The sequence below is a fragment of the Oryctolagus cuniculus genome, chromosome 2 (assembly GCF_051225735.1).
Source record: "Oryctolagus cuniculus isolate XC-2025 breed Fujian yellow rabbit chromosome 2, ASM5122573v1, whole genome shotgun sequence".
Taxonomy (NCBI): Eukaryota; Metazoa; Chordata; class Mammalia; order Lagomorpha; family Leporidae; genus Oryctolagus; species Oryctolagus cuniculus.
The window spans coordinates 68,681,459-68,707,899 of NC_142868.1; the positions used below are offsets into that span (position 1 = coordinate 68,681,459).

At 45.8% G+C, this 26,441-nt stretch overlaps 1 protein-coding gene across 8 annotated transcripts in view; it reads right to left on the minus strand.

Annotated features, from left to right (window-relative positions):
• The window catches only part of LOC149127817 (centromere protein U-like), a 46,068-nt gene that overhangs the window by 6,585 nt on the left and 13,042 nt on the right, over positions 1-26,441 (minus strand). For 4 of the 8 annotated variants that reach the window (XM_089325746.1, XM_089325744.1, XM_089325747.1 and 1 more), the window contains exons 4-8: positions 24,679-24,784; positions 22,525-22,585; positions 21,869-22,120; positions 12,250-12,319; positions 6,675-6,783 (exon numbers count right to left, since the gene is read on the minus strand). In XM_089325746.1, the coding sequence (XP_089181872.1) occupies positions 6,675-6,783; positions 12,250-12,319; positions 21,869-22,120; positions 22,525-22,585; positions 24,679-24,784 (598 nt within the window). Of the gene's footprint in view, positions 1-714; positions 1,584-6,674; positions 6,784-12,249; positions 12,320-21,868; positions 22,121-22,524; positions 22,586-24,678; positions 24,785-26,441 lie in introns of those variants that run through there. The other 4 variants (XM_089325745.1, XM_089325748.1, XM_089325750.1 and 1 more) reach the window with 2 other exon arrangements.

The window sequence follows — 26,441 nt, forward strand, 5'->3', positions numbered from 1 at the left end:
CAGCTCTCTGCTGTGGCCCGGGAGTGCAGTGGAGGATGGCCCAAGTGCTTGGGCCCTGCACCCCATGGGAGACCAGGAGAAGCACCTGGCTCCTGCCATCGGATCAGCACGCTGCGCCGGCCGCAGTGGCCATTGGAGGGTGAACCAACGGCAAAGGAAGACCTTTCTGTCTACTCTGTCAAAAAAAAAAAAAAAAAAAAAAAGTATGTTGTTTAATTGCCAAGTATTTAAAAATTTTTTTCCAGCTATCTGTCTGCAACCAGACACTGTAAGATTTCTATTATTTTACATTTCTTAGGGTTGTGTTTTTTATGGCCTAGATTGTGATCTGTCTTGACAAATATTCCTTGTGATCTTGAGAAGAATGTGTATTCTGTGTTGCTGAAGTAGCCTGCAGTCTATAGCTATCCATAATAGGTTGAACACCCCTCATCTAAAAACCCAGCATCCAAAACGCTCTGAAATCCAAAATGCTGAGTGCCAACATTACACTCAGTTTTGGATTCTTGGATTAAAGACACTCAACCAATTAAGTGTGCAGGTATTCCAAAATCTGAAAAGCTCAGAAATCAAACATTTTCAGTCCCAAACACTTCAGATAAAGGACACTCAGCTTGTACAGTGTTTCTTATCTCTGGCATTTGTTTTACTGTTTGAATTTAGAACTCTTGGGAGCAGGGGTTTGATGCAGTGGTGAAGCTATTGCTTGGGCGGCCCATAGCCCACATCAGCGTGCCTGGTTTGAGTTCCAGCTCTGCTTCGATTCTAGCTCCCTGCTGACTTGCACCCCTGGAGGCGGCAGGTGGTGGCTCAGTGTTGGGTCCCTGCCAGCCATGTGGGGGACCCGGACTGACTTCCTGGCTCCTGGATTTGGCCTGGCCCAGCCTCGGCTATTGTAGGCATTTGGGGAGTGAACCACAGTAGATGGAAGAAATCAGTATCTCTCTTCCACCCCTTCCCTCTCCCTTTCAAATAAAATGAAAAAAAAAATTAAACAATAATTTGTATCTCTCTGCTGTATCACTCATTTTCTCCAAAGGTACAAATGGTCATGAAGCACCTGAAAAGACACGCAACACTAACACGAGGGGAATGCAGACAGGTCTACATGGCACTCTACTCACTGGGATGACTACTGTAAACACCACCAGAACACAGGTGTTGGCAGGAATGCGGAGAAAGAGACACAAATAACTGGAAGGACATTCCATGCTTATTGACTAGAAAACTTAATACACAGATTCGCTGCACCTCCTATCAAAACTCCAGTGACATTTTTTGCAGCACTAGAAAAAATCCTAAAATTCATGTGACTATCAAAAGACTCCAGAAAGCCAAAACAATCTTAAGAAAGCTGCAGGCCTCATACTTTCTGATTTAGAAACATATTACAAAGCTACAGTAGTCAAAACAGGATGGCACTGGAATACAGACAGAAACACAGACCAATAAGACTGCATAGCAAATCCAGAAACAAACTTTCACGTACACTGGGGGCTTCTGATCATCAGTGTGGTGCCAGCACTACATAATGGGGAAGGCAGGCTCTTCAGCAAGGGGTGTTAGAAAATCTGCAGGTCCACCTGTAAAATAAGTGAAGCTGGCCCTTACCTTACACTATGCATACTTCAAAATGCACTCAGAATGCATTAAAGACTAAAACAGTAACATCCTAAGTGGAAAAAATAGGGATTGCATGTCACATCAACACACAGATAACAAAAGCAAGAACAGACAAATGGAGCTGCATCCGTTTAAAGCTTCTATTTGCCTTAAAAAGGAAATTCTGACAACATGGCCACCACGTGGATTAACCCTGAGGACAGACGCGTGAAATAAGCTAATTACAAAGGGACGCATATGAGGGGTCTTCAGAAGGTTTGTGGAAAATGGATTTTAGGGCAAAACTATGCATGGGTTTCAAAATTTTGTGCACCAAAATAACTATCTTTTAATTCCATTTTGTTTTTAAGTACCCTCAAATGTATGATCCCACTTATGAGTTACACAGAGTAGTCAAGTCTGCAGAACAAAGTAGAAGAGTGCTTGCTAGGGGCTGGTGAGAAGGGGATAGTTTAATGGACACAGGTTTGGGCTTGACCAGATGAACAGTGTCTAGAGCGGGGTCCACAACAGTGACAATCTACTTCACACTGCCGACCTGTGCACTTACAAATGCTTAAGATGGCAAGTTTTATGACGTCATGTTATCACAGGTACAAATTATACGTCCTATCTTGTGAAGAAGAATTTCTAATTTAATATAGATACCAAATTTTCAGATGTGAAAAAAATTTTTTTGGCCAGCACTATGACTCAATAGGCTAATCCTCCACCTGTGGCGCTGGCACACTGGGTTCTAGTCCCGGTCGGGGCACTGGATTCTGTCCCGGTTGCCCCTCTTCCAGGCCAGCTCTGTGCTGTGGCCAGGGATTGCAGTGGAGGATGGCCCAAGTCCTTGGGCCCTGCACCCCATGGGAGACCAGGAGAAGCACCTGGCTCCTACCATCGGATCAGCGCGGTGCGCCGGCCACAGCAGCCATTGGGGGATGAACCAACAGAAAAGGAAGACCTTTCTCTCTCTCTCTCTCTCTCACTGTCCACTCTGCCTGTCAAAAAAAAAATTTTTTTTTTAATAAGAAAAACGGGCCAGGCCTCTCTGCTGCGGTTCATTCTAATGATGATAAACTGATGGATTCTATCAGCCACAAGGTGACAGTCTACACAGGATGCTCAGACACAGCTCTTTCAAGTTTAGTGCCTTAAAAAACCTGGCCACTTCATGCAGACCTAGTTATGGAGTATCCTAAGAATGTGTGATGTCTGCATTTCATGACATACTTCCTTGCTTATACACACTGACATACTGCTTACAACGAGCGAGTCTGTTGACAAGCAAAAAAAAATTGTTCAGGCTTGTCACGTGTATTACAAATAGCAGACCCCCAAACAGGTGTTTATTTGGAAAGTGGGAAGTGTTCCACGTGGCTGAGAACCTAGAGGTTGCAAAAACACAAGATCAGTGATTTCACAGGAATTGTTTGATGCAACAAAAAACAATGTTGTTTTGTAATTTTAAAAGTCTGTGAAAAATGCAAGTGAAGTATTCTTTATCCAAACTGCCGGGGACCAGAAGCATTTTGTATTGCAATTGTTTTGGATTTTGGAGTATGTGCATATACATAATGACACTTCTTGGGGCTGGGACTCAAGTCTAAACATGAAAATTCATTTATATTTCATATACACCTGAAACACATGGCTTAAAGATAATTTTATGCGACATTTTAAGTATGTGTTCTGACTGCAGTCTGTCACATGAGGTCAGGTGTGGAATGTTCCACTGTGGCTTCATGTTGGTGCTCAGTTTCAGATTTTCAAGCATTTTAGGTCCTGGATTTTCCAATCTGTCCCTTTCCTAAGTCACTTCCCAAGAACTTAATATGCTAAGGGTAGGCATTTATTTATTATTTTCAAGACTGTTTTTATTTATTTGAGAGGTAGAGTTACAGGCAGTGAGAAGGAGAAAGAAACAGGTCTTCCTTCCCGTTGGTTCACTCCCCAATGGCCACAATGGCTGGAACTGCACTGATCTGAAGCCAGAAACCAGGAGCTTCTTCTGGGTCTCCCATGTGGGTGCAGGGACCCAAGGACCTGGGCCATCCTCCACTGCTTTCCCAGGCCACAGCAGAGAGCTGGACTGGAAGAGGGGCAACCAGGACTCGAACCAGTGCCCAAATGGGATGCCGGTGCTGCAGGCGGAAAATTAACCTACTGTGCCATGGCGCTGGCCCCAAGGGTAGGCATTTCTTTAGCCCAATGATTGAGACACCCACATCCCATATCAGAGCTCCTAGGTTGGATAACTGGCCCTCATTCCCGATTCCAGCTTCCTGCTAATTCAGACCCTGGGAAGCAGTGCTGGTGGCTCAGGTAACTTGGCTCCTGCCATCAGGTGGGAGACCTGGATTGAGTTCCTTCCTCCTGGCTTCGGCCCAGCCCAGGCCCAGCCCCAGCCATTGTAGGCATTTGCGGAGTGAACCAGCAGATGGATGCTCCCTCTATCCCTCAAACAAATAAATAAAAATTTAAAATATACTAAAAGGTAAATTAACAAGGCCAGTTTCCCTAAAATATCCCAAGTCTATAGTAAGTCTTTAGGTGATTTATGAATGAGAAAAGGATAACAAAAGCCAGTGTTGGTGCGTTAAGAGAACCAGTTTTAACAGCAAACTGGCTCTGGATTATAGAGCAGAGAAGAAAAAACCAGGCTCTCCTCACAGTGACACTGCTGAGTTCTAGTGTGACAGACCCGCCCCACGCCACATCAATGCGGGTGAACCCCAGAGGGGAACCGCCACAGAACCAGACAAGGCTGTGAACCCCAAGGGGAGGGATTCTGAAAGGGGAAAGGTGAGAGCTGAGGCTGTGGCTGGCTATTGAGGGCCGGCTCCTGTGTCTTCCCCACCGTCCCCGCACACACGGCCTCCCAGACACCTGTCACTGGCAGGGATTCGACCCTGTCTCCTGGTCCTCAGGACTAAAGGCAGCCCCGGGCCTGTGAGGCCTGGGGAATAGTGGGGAGACTGACCTTGGGCAGCTGTTTCCTCACCTTTCCCAGGGAGTGACCTACCCTCCTGGCACTGCTCTCTGCGGGGCCTGGGGTGACGGCCAAGCGACTGGGCTTCCCGCTCCCCGGCCCTGCCGCCTCCATCCCTGGCACTCCTGTCTCCTGACAAGCTCCCAGGCCAGAGAAGCAACGCCAGAGCAGCACAACTGCTCCCAGAGGAAAACCCCTAGGAGAGCTGATTCCATCAAATGGATTTTAGACAGTATTCCCAGGATGCTAACCAGGAACGACGCGAACTGAAGGCACAAAAAAGAACCAAGCAGAAATAGATATAAAAACCAAAACAGTGCAACAAACAACAAATGGGATAAATGGCTGCATGCATGCGTGCATCTAAGAAATACATTAGCAGACCTTCCCACTTCTAAGTCAGGAAAAACAAAGGATAGTCAGAAGCTGTCAGCCCACCGAGGCCCCCCCCCCGATGAAACGGCACAGAGCGTTCACCTGGAGCCTCGTGGGCTGCTTGCTGCGGGGAAAGCCCCCGCACCTGCTGAGACAATATGCTGAGCCACGTGCCTTTCTGCACGCCCCCCAGACACCCTACCAGGGTCCGTGTGGTGCCTGCACCTCTCCAACAAGCCACTTGGAAAGGGACTGCCTGTTGCCCAAACGATGAAGCCTGGCTTCAGGCCCCCACCCTCCGGCCTGGGAAGGATTCACAGTTCTAGATGCCACCAAGAACTTTCGCGATCCCTGCAAGGAGGTCAGAACTATCAACAACAACAGGACCTGAAAGACATGGCTTCCCTCCTTCCGGACTTCCGGACGAGTGACGGGGGTCAGGACTGGTAGAGAAAGTAACCGCAGATGTGAGGGAAGCAGCAAGAGCAGAGACTTGCAAGCGGAGCCTGAAGACGCGACCCAACGGCTGCGCTCTCATGGCCAAACCTGGCAGACAGGAGCTGCCGCTCGGGCTGAACAGAGAAAGGGGCTTCTCCCGATGGCCCCCGCACCTGCTCAAGAGGCTGTGACGCGGCTGACGTGACAACAGGAGACTGAGACCGTGCATGGACATCGCTGGGAAAGCAGAGAGAATGTCAGGACCGATCAAAGTGCTGCCCACCAGCATCTCATGCCCCAGAGAGCGCTTTCAGGGAAAGAAGAGTCGACCAGTGCAGCAAACTCCGTTTTTGCCTTATTTGAAGAAATTGTCAAAGCCACTCAGCATCTACCACCCTGATCATTCAGCAGCTGTCAACCTCGGGGCCAGATCCCTCCACCAGCAAAAACAGCATGACTCACTGAGAGAGATCATTACCAGTTTTCAGCAATACAATGTTTTTAATTAAGTTATATATATATATATTTTAGACACAAAGCTATTATATGCCTAAAAGCCTACAGTATAGTATAAATGTAACTTCCAAATGTGCTGGGAAACCAAAAATTCGTGACTCTATTGTGGCATTTGCTTTACTGCAGTGGTCTGGAAGCAAACCTGCGATCTGTCTTAGGTACGCCTGTGATACGAATGTCACGTCTGGCAAATGCTAGCAAAAGAAAGCTAGTGATGCATATCAGTATTAGCTAAAATAGATATTAAGACAAAACAGCATTTCTAGCAATGGAGGTCACCATTACTTGATGATAAATGTCTCATTTATAAGGCAGAGCAATTTAAAGCATGATGTTCCTAATAAAATGGTCTCTAAATATATACAGCACAAATACCAGGAAAAACTGAGTAATTACTGGTTCCATCCAGATGCAATAATTAAACTCCCCAGATCTAGTATTTAGAGATTCCGCACGGATTACGTGCTAGGCCATAAAGAAAGCCTCAACATTTCAAGTCAGTATCACCAGACCATCAGGATCTTTGACGACGACAGTTAAGGTAGAGTTCATACAAAAATATAAATTAAAAAGCCACATATTTCGACATATAAAAACATATTGCTAGTGACTCACAGGATTAAGGAAAATCATAACAAAAATATCTAAGATGTAAGAATAATGAGAAGACATACAAAAGCCCACTAAGCAACAGTCGTACCTGAAGGGGAATCAGTCGTGTATGCACTAGAACATCAAGACTTACTTATGCTCCCGGATTGCTTTCTCACATGCAGACAAAACAATATCCAACTCCATGAGGTCACTCTTCTTTTTTCCTTCTAGACACCAAATATGCACGCTGTCAGAAATACCTAGAATATCAAGACAAGTCAACTTGAACATGCTGATTGTTCGTATTTGGCTCTAGAGACAGAGTTCTGAAAGCTTGAAACAAAAACAGTGCCTCCCATCGGGTAAAGGCAGCTCTGGCTGAAGAATCCTATGGGAGGCGCCATCCTCACTGCTTCCTGCCCACTGCTTCCCTCACAAACCCCGTCTGTATGCTCACTCTCTTCCTGCCGTCTCTTTGGTTCTCCCATTTCTGCTGAAGCAACCAAAAGCTCTGCTGCCCTTTATCTTGTGTGTAGCTGTCCAACACCACTCCCGATAAAGTCCTTGTCGGCAAGGACAGTATTTTGTGAACTTTAATCCCTCCGTTAACTGGCCACTTGCAGAATACATGATTACTCGGTGCATTGTTTTAAAATGTTACTGTAATATTCTGTAGTAGGATTCTGAAGACCTACAGTTCTACTTTGAGCTTTTATTTATTTTACTTTTATTTAATGAATATAAATTTCCAAAGTACAGCTTATGGATTACAATGGCTCCCCCCCATAACTTCCCTCCCACCTGCAACCCTCCCCTTTCCCGCTCCATCTCCCCTTCAGTTTACATCAAGATTCATTTTCAATTCTCTTTATATATAGAGTATCAGTTTAGCATATATTAAGTAAAGATTTCGACAGTTTGCACCCACATAGAAACACAAAGTGAAAAATACTGTTTGAGTACTGGGGCCCTGAGTTGTCATGTCCACACCTCCATGTAGGACAACTGTGTCCCTCTAATTTGCGTGGAGTTTCCTCTGCTGTTTTCTCCCTAACTCTTCCCTGAGATTGTAGTCTCTCACCTTTTTTTATTTTAAACTATCTTTCCCTAGACTAGACCAGGAAGCTCCCTCCCAATTCTGCCATCTTGAAACCTCCAAAAGGTACTATATATTTTTTTAAACAAAACACAGTATCTCAAGATCTTATTAGTCCAAATAAAATCTTCCTTAAGCTCTAAGGAACAGATTAACAAAAATTATGAAGAACCATTATATCCAATCTGTCTTTACTTATTTAACATTTTTATCTTGGCACCAGAATTATGAGTTATATTCTATACACAAGAACACTTGCCTGTGAAATATGGAGGTGCACAACCTTGAGATCACTGAGCAGCTAGAGAAAGAGAACATTAACATGGGAAGCAGCCAGTGGGCCCCCACCTGCACGCATCTCCCTGCCAACCTGCAGGTTACCACTATTCAGAAGTCTGTTTATCACTGTATCAGTCCTGATTTTATGCTACAGGCACATACATATTCCTAAACAAGAGTTCAGTTTACATTTTTGACTTTTTTATATTTATGCCAGCAAAAGTTTTAATTTTCTATTTCATTGCAAAAGTATATCACAATTTACCTATCAATTCTACCATGACTGACTGCTTTCAGGATTTTTTTTTTTTTTTAAACAGGCAGAGTGGACAGTGAGAAAGAGAGACAGAGAGAAAGCTCTTCCTTTGCCGTTGGTTTGCGCTGCGGCCGGAAACCGTGCCTATCTGAAGGCAGGAGCCAGGTGCCTCTCCTGGTCTCCCATGGGGTGCAGGGCCCAAGGACTTGGGCCATCCTCCACTGCCTTCCCGGGCAACAGCAGATAGCTGGCCTGGAAGAGGGGCAACCGGGACAGAATCCGGTGCCCCGACTGGGACTAGAACCCGGTGTGCCAGCGCCGCTAGGTGGAGGATTAGCCTACTGAGCCGTGGCGCCAGCACTGCTATCAGGATTTTAATAGCACAAAAAATAATGCTACGAACACTCATAAATACGTTTCACAAGGAATTTCTTTAGGAAATGTATCACAGGCACCAGCCAGGTCTCTGACTTTGTGTATTTTCAACATTACCGAAGTTGCCAAAATGGTTTTCAAAATTGTTACCATAGCTTTCTACCTGCAGTGGGTAAGGATTCCCACTGCCCATAACCTCATTCCCTGAAGAATTAACTATCTGCCAATGCAGCCTTGGGGCAGAGGACTTTGTCTTTTAATTAAACTTGTTGCTAAAAGGATTAAAGTTGTGGCAGAGCCTTCCCAAGGTCAGAAAAAGGAAAAGGGAGGCATCTGTCCTGGGAATGAAGTGTGGCTGCTACCTGCCTGCCTGTGAATGCTTCCGCTGCAGTCCCGACCTGCTTCTATGGACCACTTCAGGTCCTGCTTGCTAGTACACAGCAATGCTGTTAACCCTTGCAGACAGCTACAGCTCAGTATGTGCGTGGGAGGAAAAATGTATACACGCCCAGTACTGCATCAATTCCTGTGGCTGCCATGTAACATCACAATATCCAATCCAATGTAGGCATGGAACCAAGTAAGGGAGACAAAGAGGCTAAAGCCATATCTAAGGAAACAGCCCTCTTTGTTCTGGGCTTAGGCTTTTAGATAAGAAATCCCACCTGGGCCTTATGCTGGCATAAATAATAAAAAGACTACTTCCTACTAAAGGCCTTGGTGTCTTGTCTCTGTGCACGAATCCTGCTACTGTAGGTGCAGAAGGGTCTCATCATAACTGAAGCTGACATTTCTGTCACTCATAATGGACTGTCTTTAAACCTTTCACTGTTTCTTCTCCGGTAAAAATCCATAATGCCACCTGCCCATTCCTTCTACCGGGCTGGCAGAGTGTGCATCACCCCCATGTGCTACTGCTGTTTGAGTCTCACCCTGTGCCTTTCTTCATGGTCTCTGGATGAGCACAAGTCCTTGATTTTATCAGCTAAACTTACTCATTTCCTTCACAGCTAACCTTTTTGTGTCTTCTGTAAGAATTCAGAGTCATACACTCCTGTACTTTCTCTAAAAGTTGTCAGATCATACCTCCCACAAATGAAGTCTTCTCTCCACTTGAAACGACTGTCGAGTGGATGGGAGACAGAGGGCATCAGCTGGGCTTCCCGCACCGGGACATGGCCACAGCCCTTCCCCATCTCATCCTGCATTCAGCCCGTTTGCAGAGACGCACGGGGCACCTTCCCTTCTCTCCTTCCACGTCACTGTCGCAGGCTTAGAGTGGAGGGTTCCTTAAGTGGCTGTTAGGCTCACCCGGAAAATCGCCTGGAACTAGGCCTTAACTGCTTCTTGCTTTGTCTCCACAGGAATGTTTTTCTCTAGTGACTGTATTTCCCTGGTGGTTGTAGGATTATCCTGGTTGTGATCTTGAAGAGCTAGTTTTATCAGCCTTCTTTTCTACAGGTTTATATGCCACAGTCATGGATAGAGTGGAGATGTGTCTCCTTTGCATCTATTTTAAATTTATTTCCCATGAAGTTGCTCATTCTATTCTTAGTAAATTCTACACTGCAGGCTGGCGCCTCAGTTCACTAGGCTAATCCTCCACCTGCGGCACTGGTACTCTGGGTTCTAGTTCCAGTCAGGGCACCAGATTCTGTCCCGGTTGCCCCTCTTCCAGTCCAGCTCTCTGCTGTGGCCTGGGAGGGCAGAGGAGGATGGCCCAGATCCTTGGGCCCTGCACCCGCATGGGAGACCAGGAGGAAGCACCTGGCTCCTGGCTTCAGATTGGCACAGTGTGCCGGTCATAGGGGCCATTTGGGGGTGAACCAATGGAAGGAAGACCTTTCTCTAACTCTGCCTGTCCAAAAAAAAAAAATCTACACTGTAGCTTCTAGTGGGTGTGTAAAATCATACAATCACTTTGGGCATACGGTTTTTAAAATTTGGTCACCCTAGGACTCAGCAGCTCTACTCTTTATATTTTCCCAAGAGAAACCAAAACACGTGTTAACAAGGAAATGTGTGAGAGAAGGTTCACGGCAGCTTTATTCATGAGGGCCAAAACCTGGAATCCAGTCAGCATCCATCAGGGAGTGCCGGCGGGGCTGTGGTGCAGCGGTGCAGCGCAATGCCACACACGACAGACATCACACACAACACCAAGGCGGACCCACAGCAGAGCACATGCTGTGGGAGTCCATCCATGCGAAATCCCACACCAGGCAAAGCTAATCTATGGTAGAAAACAAGAGCACCAAAGTCCCTGTCTCTGGGAATGTGAAGAGGGGACAGGCATCAAAGGGAATAGGGAAATTTCGGGAGGAATGGGAAGCATCGTTATGTTAATAGTGGTTTGAGTTACACAAGTGTTTGCATTTCCCAAAATTCAGCTATTATATACCCAAGATCTAGGCATTTCACTGTATGCAGATTTTACATTAACAGAAAAGAACTAGGAGGGCAGTGTTGTGGTACAGCAGGTTAAGTCTGCTGCATATAAGCACCAGGTAGAGTCCCTGATGTTCCAACTTCCTACCCAGCTCCCTGCTAATGTACCTGGGAAAGCCATGGAGGGTGGCCAAGTGCTTGGGTCCCTGCCACCCATGTGGGACACCAGGATGAATCTCGTAGCTCCTGGCTTCAGCCTGTCCCAGCACTGGCCATTGTAGCCATTTGGACACTGAACTAACAGATAGAGGATGTCTTTTTCTCTCTCAATCTATAACTCTGCCTCTCAAAGTCTTTTAAGATTTAGTTATTTATTTCAGAGGCAGAGTTACAGAGAGGGAGAAACAGAGAGATACAGAGAGAGAGAATCTTTTATCAGCTGGTTCACTCCCTGAATGGCTGCAATGGCTGAAGCTTGGCTGATCCAAAGCCAGGAGATTCATCCTGGTGTCTACATGGGTGGCAGGGGCCCAAGCGCTTGGACCATCTTCTACTGCTTTCCCAGGCCATAGCAGAGAGCTGGACTAGAAGAGCAGCAGCCAGGACACGAAGCAGTGCCCATATGGGATGCCGGTGCCATAGGTGGAGGCTTAACTTACTAAAAAGTGCTAGCCCCAAATAAATCTTTAAAAAAAGAAAAAAAATGGTAAACAAGCATAGAACTCTGGTTAATGATGTATACGTTGAAATAATTCAAAAGAAATGTACTAATGTCAAATTTATTTTGAAATGCATTAATGGACAAATTAACAACTCAAGTGTTAACTGTGAGATCCAGATAGTAGGTGAATATACACTGTAAAATTCAGTTTGTTGTATGTTGAAAATTTTCACGACAAAGCATTAAAAATAGTTACCTCAAAGTCACACATGCTTCATTTTTCAAAGTAGCAGTAACAATTTACTGTTTTAACCAATCAGCACTTTTTTCCATTACATCTTTGACTAAGTGACAAAGTATCATGCATATTCTGGGGCAGACATTTGGCAGTTGGTTTATTTGCTGAGAGACCCACACCCCATACTCAAGGGCCTGCGTTCCAGTCCCAAGTCGCAGTTCCGCCTTCCCACTGATGTGCACCCTGGGAGGCAGCAGGTCATGGCTCCGCTAGCTGGGTCCCTGGCACACACGTGGGAGACCTGGAACGAGTTCCTGACTTCAGTCTTGCCCAGCCCTAGCTGTTGTAAGCATTTGGGGCAAGGGAATCAGCAGAAGGGAGGTGGCTCTGCATAAGTAAATAAACTACAAAGAAATAAAACACCATCCTGTACCTGAATCTCCAGCTTCATTGCTTGTTTTTTTCCTTTTGCCACGAGACATAGTCTCCTTTTTCTGAGTTTCCTATAAAAATTATAAAGCACATATTTTTCTTTAAGAAGTATTCATTCTTAAAACATAAGCCTTAAGATGACTTATCAAACACAATCAGTATTTTAACTATAATTCCTTAGTTCTAAATTACTTATATCAATTATCTAAATTTGTTTAAGAAAACATTACCAAAAAATTAAATTTTCACAAGACTTTGAGTGGACTTTTAACAATCATTGCGAGGGAGAAAGTGGAACTTCCACTGTGTAAGATTACAACGTGCAGAATCAGGTCCCATTTCTGTTTCCAGCTACAAGGAAGTAACAGTTCTTAAAGCTCTTATAGGGGAAAAGCCTCCCTTCCACCCCTCTAGGTTCTTTGGTTGAACTACAAATTAAGTTGACACGTAAGACAGAAGAACAAGAGAGAAGCCTCACTGAACTGTTGCCATAACACAGTGGGCATTCCCACACAGGATCCCCACAAGAAACGAAGGGCCAGCTAACTGAAGCTGGTGCAGCGTCCTGAGCGCAGAAGGGGGTAGGGGATGCTGTGGGTGGTCGCCACGTAAGTTGTGGTAAGGGGAGGGGAGGAACTGTATGGTCAGTCCTGTAGATGAAAACCCTTCAGGTGGGGCCGGCACCTGCAGTGCCAGCATCCCATATGGGCGCTAGTTCGAGTCCTGGCTGCCCCCTTCTGATCCAGCTCTCTGCTATGGCCTGAGATAGCAGCAGCAGATGGCCCAAGTCTTTGGGCCCCTGCACCCGCGTGGGAGACCCAGAGGAGGCTCCTGGCTCCTGGCTTTGGATCGGCCCAGCTCCAGCCACTGTGGCCATCTGGGGAGTGAACCAGCAGATGGAAGACTCTCTCTCCCTCTCTACCTCTCTGTAACTCTTTCAAATAAATAAAATAAATGTTTAAAAAACAACAACAAAAAATCCTCAGGTAATAAAGGCACTCGACGGCACTGGGGCACACTGGAGAGGTGACTGGCTTGGTTTGAAGATGGATCCTGTGAGCCAGCTGCCTGACTAGGACCTGTGGGCTGATGCTGGGAGCGGAGAGCAAGCCCCTAGCTTACAACTACACAGGAAACAGGCACCTCAGTGCTGCAAGTGCAAGCACTGAATTCTACCAACAACTGAGTACCCTCGCTCTGAGTCTCTGATGAGATTTCAGCCTTCTGAGATCCTGAGCAGAGAATCCAGCTAAGGTGAGCGCGGACTCCTGACCTACAGAAATTGAGAGACCATAAATGTATGTTTGAAGCCACTAACGTTCACGGTAATCTGGTAGGCAGCTGTTGAAAACAAATAGAGAGGTTGAGTTCCACTGAGGTAGAGAAGCTGGGAAAACACCTTAGGCTTTCCACAAATTGAACCTCACAAAAGTTAAAAAAAAAAAAAAAAGCTGATAAAATTCATGATGATCAGCCAATAATCAAGCTACCTGCCAGAATAAAAGTCAACACTATTCACAAGCCGATACAGAAATTGGAATCTCACAACCTACCATGTCCATTACACAACTGAAAACTACTAGACTGAAAATGTCACACGGTGGAGACCAGAGTTGTGACAAGTGGGGTAAGCCGCTGCCTGAACTCCAGCATCCCACATCAGAGTGCTGGTTCCAGTCCCAGCTGCTCCACTTCTGATCCATCCGTGCTATTGTGCCTGGGAAAGCAGTGGAAGTTGGCTCAAGTACTTGGCATTCCTGATCCTTGTGGGAGACCAGGGTGGAGTTCTTGGCTGTGACCAGGCCCAGCCCCAGTCACTGTGGTCATCTGAGGAGTGAACCAGCAGATGGAAGAATCCTGTCACTCTGCCTTTCATGGGAATAAATCTTAAAAAAAAAAAAAAAAAAAAAAAAAAAAAAAAAAAAAATCACACAGCAAAACATGACTCATAAAGACAGAAAAAGTATGTATTAGAAACCAGCCTGGGGGCTGGCACTGTGGCACAGTGGGTTGACACCCTGGCCTGAAGCACCAGCATCCCATATGTATGCTGCTTCTAGTCCCGGCTGCTCCTCTTCTGATCTACTCTGCTGTGGCCTGGTAAGTCAGTAGAAGATGGCCCAAGTGCTTGGGCCCTGCACCCGCGTGGGAGACCTGGAAGAGGCTCCTGGCTTTGGATCAGTGCAGCTCTGGCCGTTGCGGCCGACTGGAGAGTGAACCATCAGATGGAGGACCTCTCTCTCTCTCTCTGTGTAACTCTAACTTTCAAATAAATAAATAAATCTTTAAAAGAAACCAGCCTGAAGAAGGCCAAGGTGGATTTAGTAAACAAACACTTTAAAGGAGTTATCATAAATGTTACTTCACAAGTAAAAAAAAAAAAATAGTCTTAACTAAATAGGAATCGCATAGAAATATAAATATATAAAAAAAGTAAATTCCAGAACCAAACATCTTACATCTAAAGAGAAAAAGAAGCTTATTGGATGGTACATTTTCTTCTAGTGGTTGCTGTAACATATTACTACAAACTTAGCAGCTTAAAAACTGAAATGTATCCTCTGACAGTTTTGAAGGCCAAGTGTGAATCCCTTCAGTGCCCCAAAGTCAGGGTCTGGGCAGGACAGCACGCCCTCTGGAGACGTATGGGAATACTCACTCCTCACTTCTTCCAGCTTCACCCATGGCTACTCCAATCCCTGCCCCCTTCACATCCACTGTTCTGTCTGATCTCCTCTGCCTCTCTTATAAGGATACCTCTGATGACATTTATGGCCACTCACAACAGAGGAGAACCTGGAGTTAAGATGTGGATAGATCCATAAGTGCCAATATCCGTTTGATAGGTATTCCAGAAAAAGAGAATAAAGAGAACAGTGCAGAGGACCTAATAAGAGAAATAGTTGAAGAAAACTTTCCAGAGCTGAAGAAAGATTCAAGTCTTGAGATTGTCAGTGCACACCGAATACCCAGTAAGATTGATGAAAACAGATTCACTCCTAGACACATCTTGGTGAAAATTTGCAATTCCAGTGATAAAGAGAAAATCATAAAGGTTTCCAGAGAAAGGAAAGAAATAACCTACAGAGGAACTAGAATCAGGTTGACTGCAGACTTATCATTGGGCACCCTGGATGCTAGGAGTAAGTGGGCCAATATCATCAAAGTTCTGCAGGAAAAAGGTTTTAAGCCGAGAATCTTATATCCAGCCAAATTAGCATTTGATTTTGAGGGTAAAACAAAGGTGTTTTTCGATATTGAAGAATTCAGGACATTTGTTTCTTGTGTATCCCCTTTGAAAGAATTACTGGAGAATGTGCTTAGTAATCTAGAATGACTCCCAAGACACACATGCCGTGTGCTTTCCTCCTGCCCACACACACCACATCATGTAAAGCACCAGTCTGTACTCAGAATGATGGACAGCCAGTGGCCTACTGGACCTGGGCGGGAAAGAAAGGTCAGGCGTTGTCTTTGTGTTGCTGTAGCCAAAGGATCCATTGAGTGGGCTTCATGACAGCCATCTGCCTGTACAGGGGGAGACTGCTGCTGGTGGGAGGGGAATCATCAATGGATGGGAGGGGGAGGGCAGGCTTGGGAAATGGTGACAGGAGACTCCTGTCACAGAGGGGTTTGAATAGATTTTTAATTTTCATAATGTGAATCTTCAACCTTTACATTAAAACTTAAAATATGCTTCATTTGCTGATTTTTGTAAGAGCGCCTTTTATCTTACTGTCTACAGTCTAATCACATTTACATTTTATTGTATAAGCCCATCCATGGCGAGATCAAATCTTTGCCAAGTGCTTTCTCTTTTTATGACCTACACTTAAAAAATGTTTTAAAATTTGAGGGGCTGGCACTGTGGTATAGTATGTTAAGCCTCTGCCTGTGGTGCTGGCATCCCACATGGGTGTCTGTTCAAGCCCTGGCTGCTCCACTTCTGATCCAGCTCCCTGCTAATGGCCTGGGAAAGCAGCAGAAGATGGTCTAAGTGCTTGGGCCCCTGCCACCCACATGGGAGATCCAGATAAAGCTGGCTCCTTGCCTAGCCGTAAGTGCCGAACGACTGGATAGAAGATCTGACTCTCCTCCTCTCTTTGTAACTCTTTCCAATAAATAAATAAATTTTAAGGAAAACAGAAAAAAAAAAAAAGATGTGGATATATATTTTGGGGGAAGGAGCACAATTCTGCCCATGACATATGGGCTTATTTGCAGATTATAAAGGGCAAAATAATGGCCAGTAAACTTGAAAATACCAAAAAGTTTATCTAATTTGCAGATCAGAGAGAAAAGAGATTCCAAAAAATATGATCAGAGTCTCAGAGACCTGAATACAAATACTCAATGACCTAAAATACATTGAAGTTCAAAAAGAAGACAGCGAGAATGGGGTAGAAAAACTACATTTGAAGAAATAATGGCTGATAATTTCCTGACTTACAGATCTGAGCATCTCAGCAAACCTCAAGCAAGATAAATAATATGATGATCTATCCAGGTATACCATGATTGAAATGTTCAAAACCGCCGGTGCCACGGCTCACTAGGCTAATCCTCTGCCTCCGGCGCCGGCACTCCGGGTTCTAGTCCCGGTTGGGGCACCAGTTCTGTCCTGGTTGCTCCTTTTCCAGTCTAGCTCTCTGCTGTGGCCCAGGAAGGCAGTGGAGGATGGCCCAAGTGCTTGGGCCCTGCACCTGCATGGGAGACCAGGAGGAAGCACCTGGCTCCTGGCTTCGGATTGGCACAGCGCGCCGGCCGTAGTGACCATTTTGGGGGTGAACCAACAGCAAAGGAAGACCTTTCTGTCTCTTTCTCTCTGTCTAACTCTGCCTGTCAAAAAAATTAAAAATTAAAAAAAAAAAAGAAATGTTGACAGCAGCCAGAGGATTCAGACATTGTAAATACACATGAGAACCACCAACAAACTCCTTGACTTCTCATCAAATTCAGCTGAGAACCAGCTGGAATCAGGAGACAACAGAATGACATCTTCAAAAAGCTGGAGGAAAACTGTCAACTCCTAATTCTACATCAAGTGACATATTCTTTAAAAATAGAGGTGAAATAAAGATACTTTCAGATAAAATCTAACAGGCTGTCACCACCAGACCAGAAATAAGAGGAATGCTAGGAATGCTCCATAGGCTGAAGGGAAAAGATGAAACTCAGATCTGTAGGAAGGTGATAAGAGAACTGGAAAGGAGAAGTGAGAGGGCAAAAGTAAAAAGATGACACATTTTTTCTTCTTATCATTTCCTTAAAAACACTGCCTCAATCAAGAATGACAGTATTTGGGCTGGCACTGTGGCATAGGGGACTAAGCCCCCGCCTGTGTCACTGCATCCCACATGGGCACCAGTTCAAGTCCCGGCTGCTCCTCTTCTGATCTGGGAAAGCCGTGGAAGATGGCCCAAGTGCTTGGGTGCCTACACCCACATGGGAGACCCAGAGCTCCTAGCTCCTCATCAGCTCAACTCTGGCTGTTGTGGCCATTTGGAGAGTGAACAAGTAGATGGAAGATTTTTCTGTCTCTGTAAATCTGAAACTCTGCTTCTCACTCAAATAAATAAATCTTTAAAAAAATGAATATTGTGAGGTCAGATTTACCATCTATAAGTAAAATATGACAAAAATAGTACAGAGGATGGGGGATGAATAAATGAAATTATACTGTTATGTAATTACATTATATAGTGGGAAGAAATTGTCAGCTATGAAGTAGGATATACAAGGATGACAAAGTAACACACTGATTCCAAATAGATTGCTAATTTAAGGATGTGTGTGTATGGGTACACACACACACACACACGTAATATTTTTTTAAGAACCTGCAAGAGAACCCCCATCTGCTGGTTCGCTTTCCAAAGGCCTGCAACAGCTGGGGCCTTTGGAAAGGACGGATCACTGGAGCCATCACCTGCTGCCTTCCAGGTACTGCACTGGCAGTAAGCTGGAGTCAGGAGATGGCAATCAAGCCCAGGTACTCCCAGGTGGCACATGGGCATCATAACTGCTAACCCAAGTGCCTACTTCCGAGGATGCATTTTTTTTTTTTTTAAGATTTACTTATTGGGGCTGGTGCCGTGGCTCACTTGGTTAATCCTCCGCCTGCGGCACTGGCATCCCATATGGGCGCCAGGTTCTAGTCCCAGTTACTCCTCTTCCAGTCCAGCTCTCTGCTGTGGCCCGGGAAGGCAGTGGAGGATGGCCCAAGTGCTTGGGCCCCTGCACCCACATGGGAGACCAGGAGGAAGCACCTGGCTCCCGGCTTTGGATCGGCATCGCTCCGGCCACAGGGGCCATTTGGGGAGTGAACCAACGGAAGGAAGACCTTTCTGTCTCTCTCTCACTGTCTAACTCTGTCAAATAAAGAAATTTTAAAAAAGATTTATGTATTTATTTATTTGAAAGGCAGAGTTACAGAAGTGCAGAGGGAGGGAGGGAAGGAAGGAATAGGGGAGAGGCAGGGAGAGAGGGAGAGGCAGGGAGAGAGGGAGAAAGAAGAGAGAGTCTTCCATCTGCTGGTTCACTTCTTAGATGGCCGCAATGAACAGAACTGCACCGATCTGGAGCCAGGAGCTTCTTCCAGATCTCCCATGTGGATGCAGCGGCCCAAGGACTTAAGCCTCCTTTACTGCTTTTCCAGGCCATAGCAGAGAGCCAGATGGGAAGTGGAGCAGCCCAGATTCAAACTGGCAGCTATATGGGATGCTGGCATGCAGGTGGCAGCTTTACCTGCTACACCACAGCGCCGGTCCTAAGGATGCACATTTTTAATCTAGAAGTGACTGCTAACAAAAAAAAAAAAAAAAAAAAAAAAAAAAAAAAAGCATGGCTCATAAGCTAATAGAGAAAATAAAGCAGAATATTGAAGAATATTCAATTAATCAAAAATTAGCAATAGAAGGACAGAAAAACAAGAAATGGAAAATACTAAGATTGAGTTGAATATCTAAAATTATATAAAAATGGATTTTTAGAGAATTGGTGGGACAGGAGATACAAATGGAAAATAAACAGCAAAATAGTTGACTTAAACCAAACCATTTCAATAATTACATTACAAGCAAATGAACAAACAATCCAATCCAAAGGCAGAGGCCATCAAACCAGGATAAGGACTTGCTGCCTGAAGTCCTTTTTAAATTTAAAGACAAAAACAAATTGAAAATTAATGAATTAAAAAGTTTACCATGCAAAGTAAGCTTAAGAAGGCTCTTGTAGCTATATTAAGATCTCACAACATAGATTTTCAAGATTTCATAATAATACTAGAAGCCGTTCATCAGAAAGACACATACTTAAATAAACACACAATTAGAAACAGCTTTATATGGAGTGGAATGGTGGTTCCCAGAGGCTGGGGAGAGGCGGGAGTAGGGAAGTACTCATTAAAGGGTACAAAGCAGGGCCCGTATAATGCATCCCACAAGGGTACCAGTTCGAGTCCTGGCTGCTCCACTTCTGATCCAGCTCCCTGCTGATGTGCCTGGGAAAGCAGCAGAAGATATCCTTACTACTTGGACCCCTGCACCCATGTGGGTGACCTGGATGAAGCTCCTGGCTCCAGGCTTTGGCCTGATCCAACCCTAGCTGTTGTGGCCATTTGAGGAGTGAATCAGTAGATGGAAGATCCCCCTGTCTCCCTATTTCTCCCTTTCTCTAACTCTGCCTTTCAAATAAATAAATAAATAAATAAATATTTTTTAAAAAAAGGTACAAAGCTTCAGAAAGACAAGAGAAATAAGTGTTTGAGATCTATCACACAGCCTAATGACTGCAGCAAATAACAATGTATATCTCAAAAATAGCTATGAGAAATTTCAAATGTTTCAGTACAAGAAAGGGTAAGTGTACAGGTGGATGGATATATTACCTTGAGCTAATCATTCACAATATATATATATCAAAACATCACATGTATCCCATAAATAATTTAAAATAATATATAATGATAAAAAGCTTTAGGGGAAAACAAAGCTTCAAGTTCATAACACAAAACTTCAAAGAACTAAAGAAAATTCATCACGTTATGGTGTTAAAAAAAATCTATGTATCTGTCAGATCAAGTAGACTATGACGCCCCTCATCAAAAAACAAAATGAAAAAACCCTCCAAACAACCAAAGCAGGAAGGACCCACAGCATCTTAACTTCACCATCAGCCAACTCGACGTCAGCTGACTTTCAGAACACCATGCCTGACAACTGCAAATTCAAGTCACAGGGATGTTCACCGAGACAGACCTAGTAAGTAAGAGGCAGAACATGCATAGCGCAGGGGCCTATGTCGTGACACAGCAGGCAAAGCTGCCACCTACAATGCTGGCATCCCACATGGGTGCCAGTTCCTGTCCCAGCTGTTCTACTTCCGATCCAACTCCCTGTTGATGGCCTGGGAAAAGCAGTGGAAGATGGCCCAAGTTCTTGGGCCCCTGCCACCCACATGGGAGAAATGGATGAAACTGCTAACCCCAGTTTCAGCCTGGCCTAGCCATGGCAGTTGCAGCCAATCTGGGGAGTGAACCAGTGGATGGAAGGATGGAAGACCTCTCTCTCTCTCTCTTTCTGGGGAGTGACCCAGTGGATGGAAGATCACCCCCGCCCCCATTCTGCTTGTCTCTCTGTAACTCTCTGAAATAAATGAAAAAGAAATAAGAAAATATATTGATATTTCCTCGTACATGCAGAAGGAAATTCTGGAAGAATATGTAAGAAACTAATTACCTATGTGTACATTTAGTGAGTGGGAAGGTGGAGAGTGGAAAATGGGGTAGCAGGAACATTTTACTATTCTGTAACATTTTTCCAAACATGACATGAATTATTTATTCAAAATGTTAAACCAAGTGAGTACAGTGACATATTAACAACTTGACCAAAATATGTCAAGGATCTTAGAACAAATTCTGAGGAATTTTATCAGAATTTTTTTAAAGGAAATGATCAGGGGTGCACACCAAGATTTAGCTACAAAAGGCTTCATGAAGGCACTTAAAAACTGTCTAAGTACAGTTATTCATTAATAAGAGTAATTAAACTGTGGCATATCCGTGGACAGAATGTTTTGCATGTTTTAAAAAATATTTCTTTATTTGAAAGAGTTACAGACAGAGGTAGGGAGAGAGAGAGGTCTTCCACCCACCAGTTCACTCCCCAGATGGCTGCAAGGGCCAGAGCTGAGCCAGGAGCTTCCTCCCATGTCAGTGCAGGGGCCAACAGCTGGGCCATCTTCTGCTGCTTTCCCAGGCACAACAGCAGGGAGCTGGCTCGGAAGTGGCGCAGCCGGGACCTGAGCTGGCGTCCGTATGGGATGCCCGGGCTGCAGACTGGGGCTTTGACCTGCTGTGCCACATTGGCGGCATGTTTTGTGTCTGTTAGAAAGGCACTGTGGGGTACTTCATGACCAGTGCGGGAGCCCACCGATGGTGAGAAATGCCCAGCCGTAGGGCTGAGGATCCCCGAGGCTAGTTTGGGGCTGCAGAAGCGGAGGGGAGTTTGATGTTCTCTTCTAGATTTCCTAAAACATGTTTATCAACAGAAGAATGTAAAATTCATCGTTTGAAAGAACAGAAGGAAGTAAAGAAAATACACCATTTTCCAGTAAACCTTTTCTATCCCACGGGGCGACCTCACCATGGCCGGGGTCCCTCCGTCCGCAGGTGCACCGCTGCCACGGCCGCCTCCCGCCTCGGGCCTCTCTGACCGCGGCCGTCTCTCGGGAAGCCCCGACGGCGCCCCGGCCGGAACAGTGTCACACCGTCGCGCACCGATTCTCTCTGGTGACTGAACTTTTCTTCGTATCTCACTTTCTCCCGAGCTGTCAGAGCCATCGCTAAGGGGCTTACATCTTCTTCCAGGCTGCGAGAAGCAAACAGCGTCACGGGTCTGGAAAACACGACCGCTCACCCTCCTGACGGCAATGGTGCCACGCTGCGGCGCGAGCTTCTATAGCCCAGGGAGATGGCAGCTGAGCAGTGGACAGAACAGGAAATCTACAAGCCAGAGCTCCACGTCAACACTCCCCACCATCCCCTCTGCCGCTGAGGCCCCAGCCCCAACACGGCGCGCCACCGCTCTGAAAACTGGCAGAGGCGTCTGCACCGTGCCTTAACGAAAAGCACTTCAGGTTTTAAAAACTCACTTTTAGCCCAAAAACGTCCTCTGGAACATAGCGCTTTATGAAAACTGCCGCCACAGAACACTCTCCACAGTCAACTGGAGTGTGAAATGCCTGTCGGAGTCTGAAGAACAGGCGCACGTACCTTTGTGGCTCTCAGTTTTACAGACGTGCTTTCACTTGCTTCATTTGCAGAAGTGCTCAAGCTGTAGGAAAGAACAAGCCATCAGTATCTTGCACACATTCGCACATGGTTCTACGAGTGCTCCCCCGACACGAGCACCGCTCAGTTTACTCTGGGGCTAGCCAGTTTGTCACGGGCAGGCCGGTCGCCTTCCTAGTTTCATTGGCCGCCTCCCAGACCCAGCCACATTGGTTTGTCCCAGGCGGGCAGAAGGCAGCGCTCCAGGGCTGCTGCAGTTTGGTCATGTCCGAGAACTGCGCCTTCCTCCAGGTTACCAGGGCCGTCCTCTGTACCAAAAGCTAATCCACTAGACTCAACTCTGGTGATCCAACAGGGAATCTCCTCTTTCGCCCTAAAAGTAACCCTGACTTCTGATGGAAGGTGAGAATTTTCATCTTTTCATTCAATACAATCCATCAAACACGTAACATCAACCACAAATGCACTCACTTTAAAACTGAGGCCTCAGGTGGGCGTTTAGGCTAATGATGACTATGCCCAAATTCCACACCTGAGGACCTGGGTTTCATACCTGGTTTCTGAGAAATGCTATTGGTCTCTCTGTAGTGGGTGCGTCCCTGCTGCCCCAACTTCCTTTTCTGTTTACCTGCATTACTTACCCAAATGATGTCTCTTGTTGGGACTTGACATGACACCAAAACCAAGGTTACCGAGAACAGTCTCTGGTTAAATGCAAAGAACGCTCGTGCTCAGGCCTCGCCTCACGTGCTTCTCAGCTGCATTTGACCCTCCTTACTTAATTTCTCTCCCTCCCTCCTCTCTCCCATTTCCCTCCCCCCACCTCACTCACACACACACAATTCTGTGAATAAACACTGCCCTGGTTCTCCTCTCTCTTTTCCAGCCACTTTCTCCCTCTCTCCTCTACAACTTCCTTCTCTACTCAGGCAGTAGATGCCATGGCCTCTTATGGGTTAGTCCCAGGCCCTTGCCTCCTCTCAGGTTAGCTTCATACCATCCGCGTGCAAAGAACGTCTAACTTAAGCTCAGCCCTGTGCTCTGAGTTCCAGACTCAAATACACAGGGTCTCTGACATCTCCATGTCAAACTGATGATCTGCCCACACAACTCCATGTCCCAGCAGCCCGTATCTTAGTCAATGGCACCATCATCAATCCATTCAAGCAGGCAAGGAATTCAGGAGTTACCACCGGTAGCAACTCGTCCCGTGCTGCGAAGTCAGCACATCACTAAGTCTTGCTCATTTGCCTCCTGCTTCTCAAGTCCATCCACTTCTCTCCACCTCTGCCGTGATGACCTGAGTCTACAGCATCCAAACTGGGCTCCCTATGCCATTCTTGTCTCTCTCAAATCCACTTGCCAGACAGCAGCGAGGCTGGTAATTTTTAAATGTAGATCCTACCATGTCATCCCCTACTTAAAACCCTCCAACTGCTCTTAGGATAAGGATAAAACTCTCTTTACCAAGTTTACGAGAGAGAATTAGGATGGCTGCACATTGTAAAAAATATATTCCCAAAATGGCTCGGATAAGACACTTGTCTTTCCTTCTTGGCCAAACTCCAGAATAATTTAGGGCTGGTGTAGTAGTCCCGTTATCAGGAGACCCAGGTGCCTTCTATCCATTGCTCTCTCAGTACACCGCCTCACGGCCCAACATGGTTGCTCGGTCTTCACCACCACATCCCATTCTAACTAGGAGGAAGAAGGATGGAAAACAGAAGAGCACAATCCTCCCCACAAAGATACTTTCAGAAGTGAGACTCCATTTTAGCTAGAATCTAATCACACACACACATCTCAGCTGCAACAGCACGGAGACAGTATGTTTAGAATTCTGACAGCCATGTGTCCAGCTAAAACCATTCTATTACTAGAAGGGGGAAAAATATTCCTATTACTACAGCAGAAGGAAACAAACGAGACCACTACAGGCAGGTATTCTGGGTCATTCAGGTGTCAATTATGTTAATTACAAAAATTATTATAGGTAATGCCAATTATAGAGAAATTAGTTTTTAATGTTCACATTCTCAAAATAAATGTCAAAACTTGGGTTTTATTAGCTTCTAACTTGAAGAACTTCCCAGAAATCTCAGAGCGTGAACCAACAATAGCTTGACGTAACCCTACCTTTCTTTCGTTGCTTTTCCTGGAGGAGTTGAAGGGACAGATGACCCACAGTGTTGGGAGAGTTCTTCTTCATCAGCATATATAGCAGTGCTGTGTAGGGGAGGATCTGTATAAGACCAAAAATGTACAACTTCAGTGGTCTATGTGGGCAGTGTCAATTCCCTGATACTGGAGTACTTCAGTGGTCTATGTGGGCAGTGTCCATTCCCTGATACTGGAGTACTACACCATCTTTGTTTAAATGGTTAACAAAACCAAAATCAGTCCTACAGGCCACTCCCAAATGCTTTTCCATATCACTCCCCTTCCTCTCTTTCACTCTGGGTTGCTAGAGCCTTTGAATGGCATAGAAAGTCATCTTGAATGAAGAAGATGACCAAAGAACTGATCCTGGTAGAAAGGCATAGAAAGGAGATGCTTGGAGGAGGGAGGATGCTCTGGCTACCCAGGAAAGGGGAGTACAGGAGATCTCGGTGCACTAGGCTGGGCTTATGGTGGTAATGAACTTGGCGGGGCAGTGAGGTGGCCAGAAGTGCTGCAGGGGGAGGGGGTCCTGGTAAGACTCAAACTACTATTTCTTCAGGCTCAAATTTTAGCACACCAGGTGCAAATGCAAGCAAAATTTTCCAGATATACAGGTGCTTAAATAATGAACTGTCAATTGCACAAGTTATTTTTTTGCGGGGAGGATTAAAATGTTTATTTTGGAGCAGAAAAAATATCTATGCATAAGCAGAATATTCAGAAAGCTCACAGAAAAAATTATATAAAATATGTACATGGGCCAGCACTGTTGCGCAGTGGGTTAATGTCCTGGCCTGACACGCAGGCATCCCTTATGGGCACCAGTTCAAGACCCGGCTGCTCCACTTTTGATCCAGCTCTCTGCTATGGCCTGGGAAAGCACTGGAAGATGGCCCAAGTCCTTGGGCACCTGCACCTGTGTGAGAGACCCAGAAGAAGCTCCTGGCTCCTGGCTTCGTATTAGTGCAGCTCTGTCCGTCACAGCCATCTGAGGAGTGAACCACCACATGGAAGACCTCTCTCTGTGCCTCTCCTCTGTGTAACCCTGACTTTCAAATAAATAAAATCTTTAAAAAACTTATGTACATATTTCAATTTTTTGTACCAAGTTAATCTTTTGTTTCCCACTACCTTCTGAAGATATGTATGTATGTGTGCATATATGTAGACAGACAGACATAGCATGGGGCAAGACAAACTGACCATCTTCCCCACCCCTCCCCCAATCCCTTGAGATAGTCTCCATTCTTCAATATGTGTTTATTCTGGTCTGTGCTGGGCCACACACGGAAAGGGAACCTTGTCCGACTTGCATCCTCACTGAGGAGGGCAACATTCCTCCACGCCCCCACCTCACGCCCACTCCAGGGTCTGCTCAGGAAGTGCTGCAAGGCTGGGGTGCAGTCAGGCACCAAGGCCCTGCCTGTGGTCCTCAAACACGGGGTGTGACTAAGAGGGAGCTGGAAGCCCAGGTAGCAAGGCTCTGCCGGCCAGAGGAGAGTGGTAGGTGAGGGGAGGGACGAGCCCAATACAACACGTGCCTTTCCCCGCCCCCTCCAGTTTTGCTGCTTCCAGCAGGCATGCAAAGCCCAGGCGGAAAACCAGGAACCCGAGGAGGGGAAAGAGGAGAGATGGAGGCAGAAGAGAACGAGGCTGGGGGCTCAGGTCAGGCAGGTCAGGCCAGCGCTGGGGCCCCAGGAGCGGGACGGGAATCGTGACTGGCACCTCTCTGCTACCTG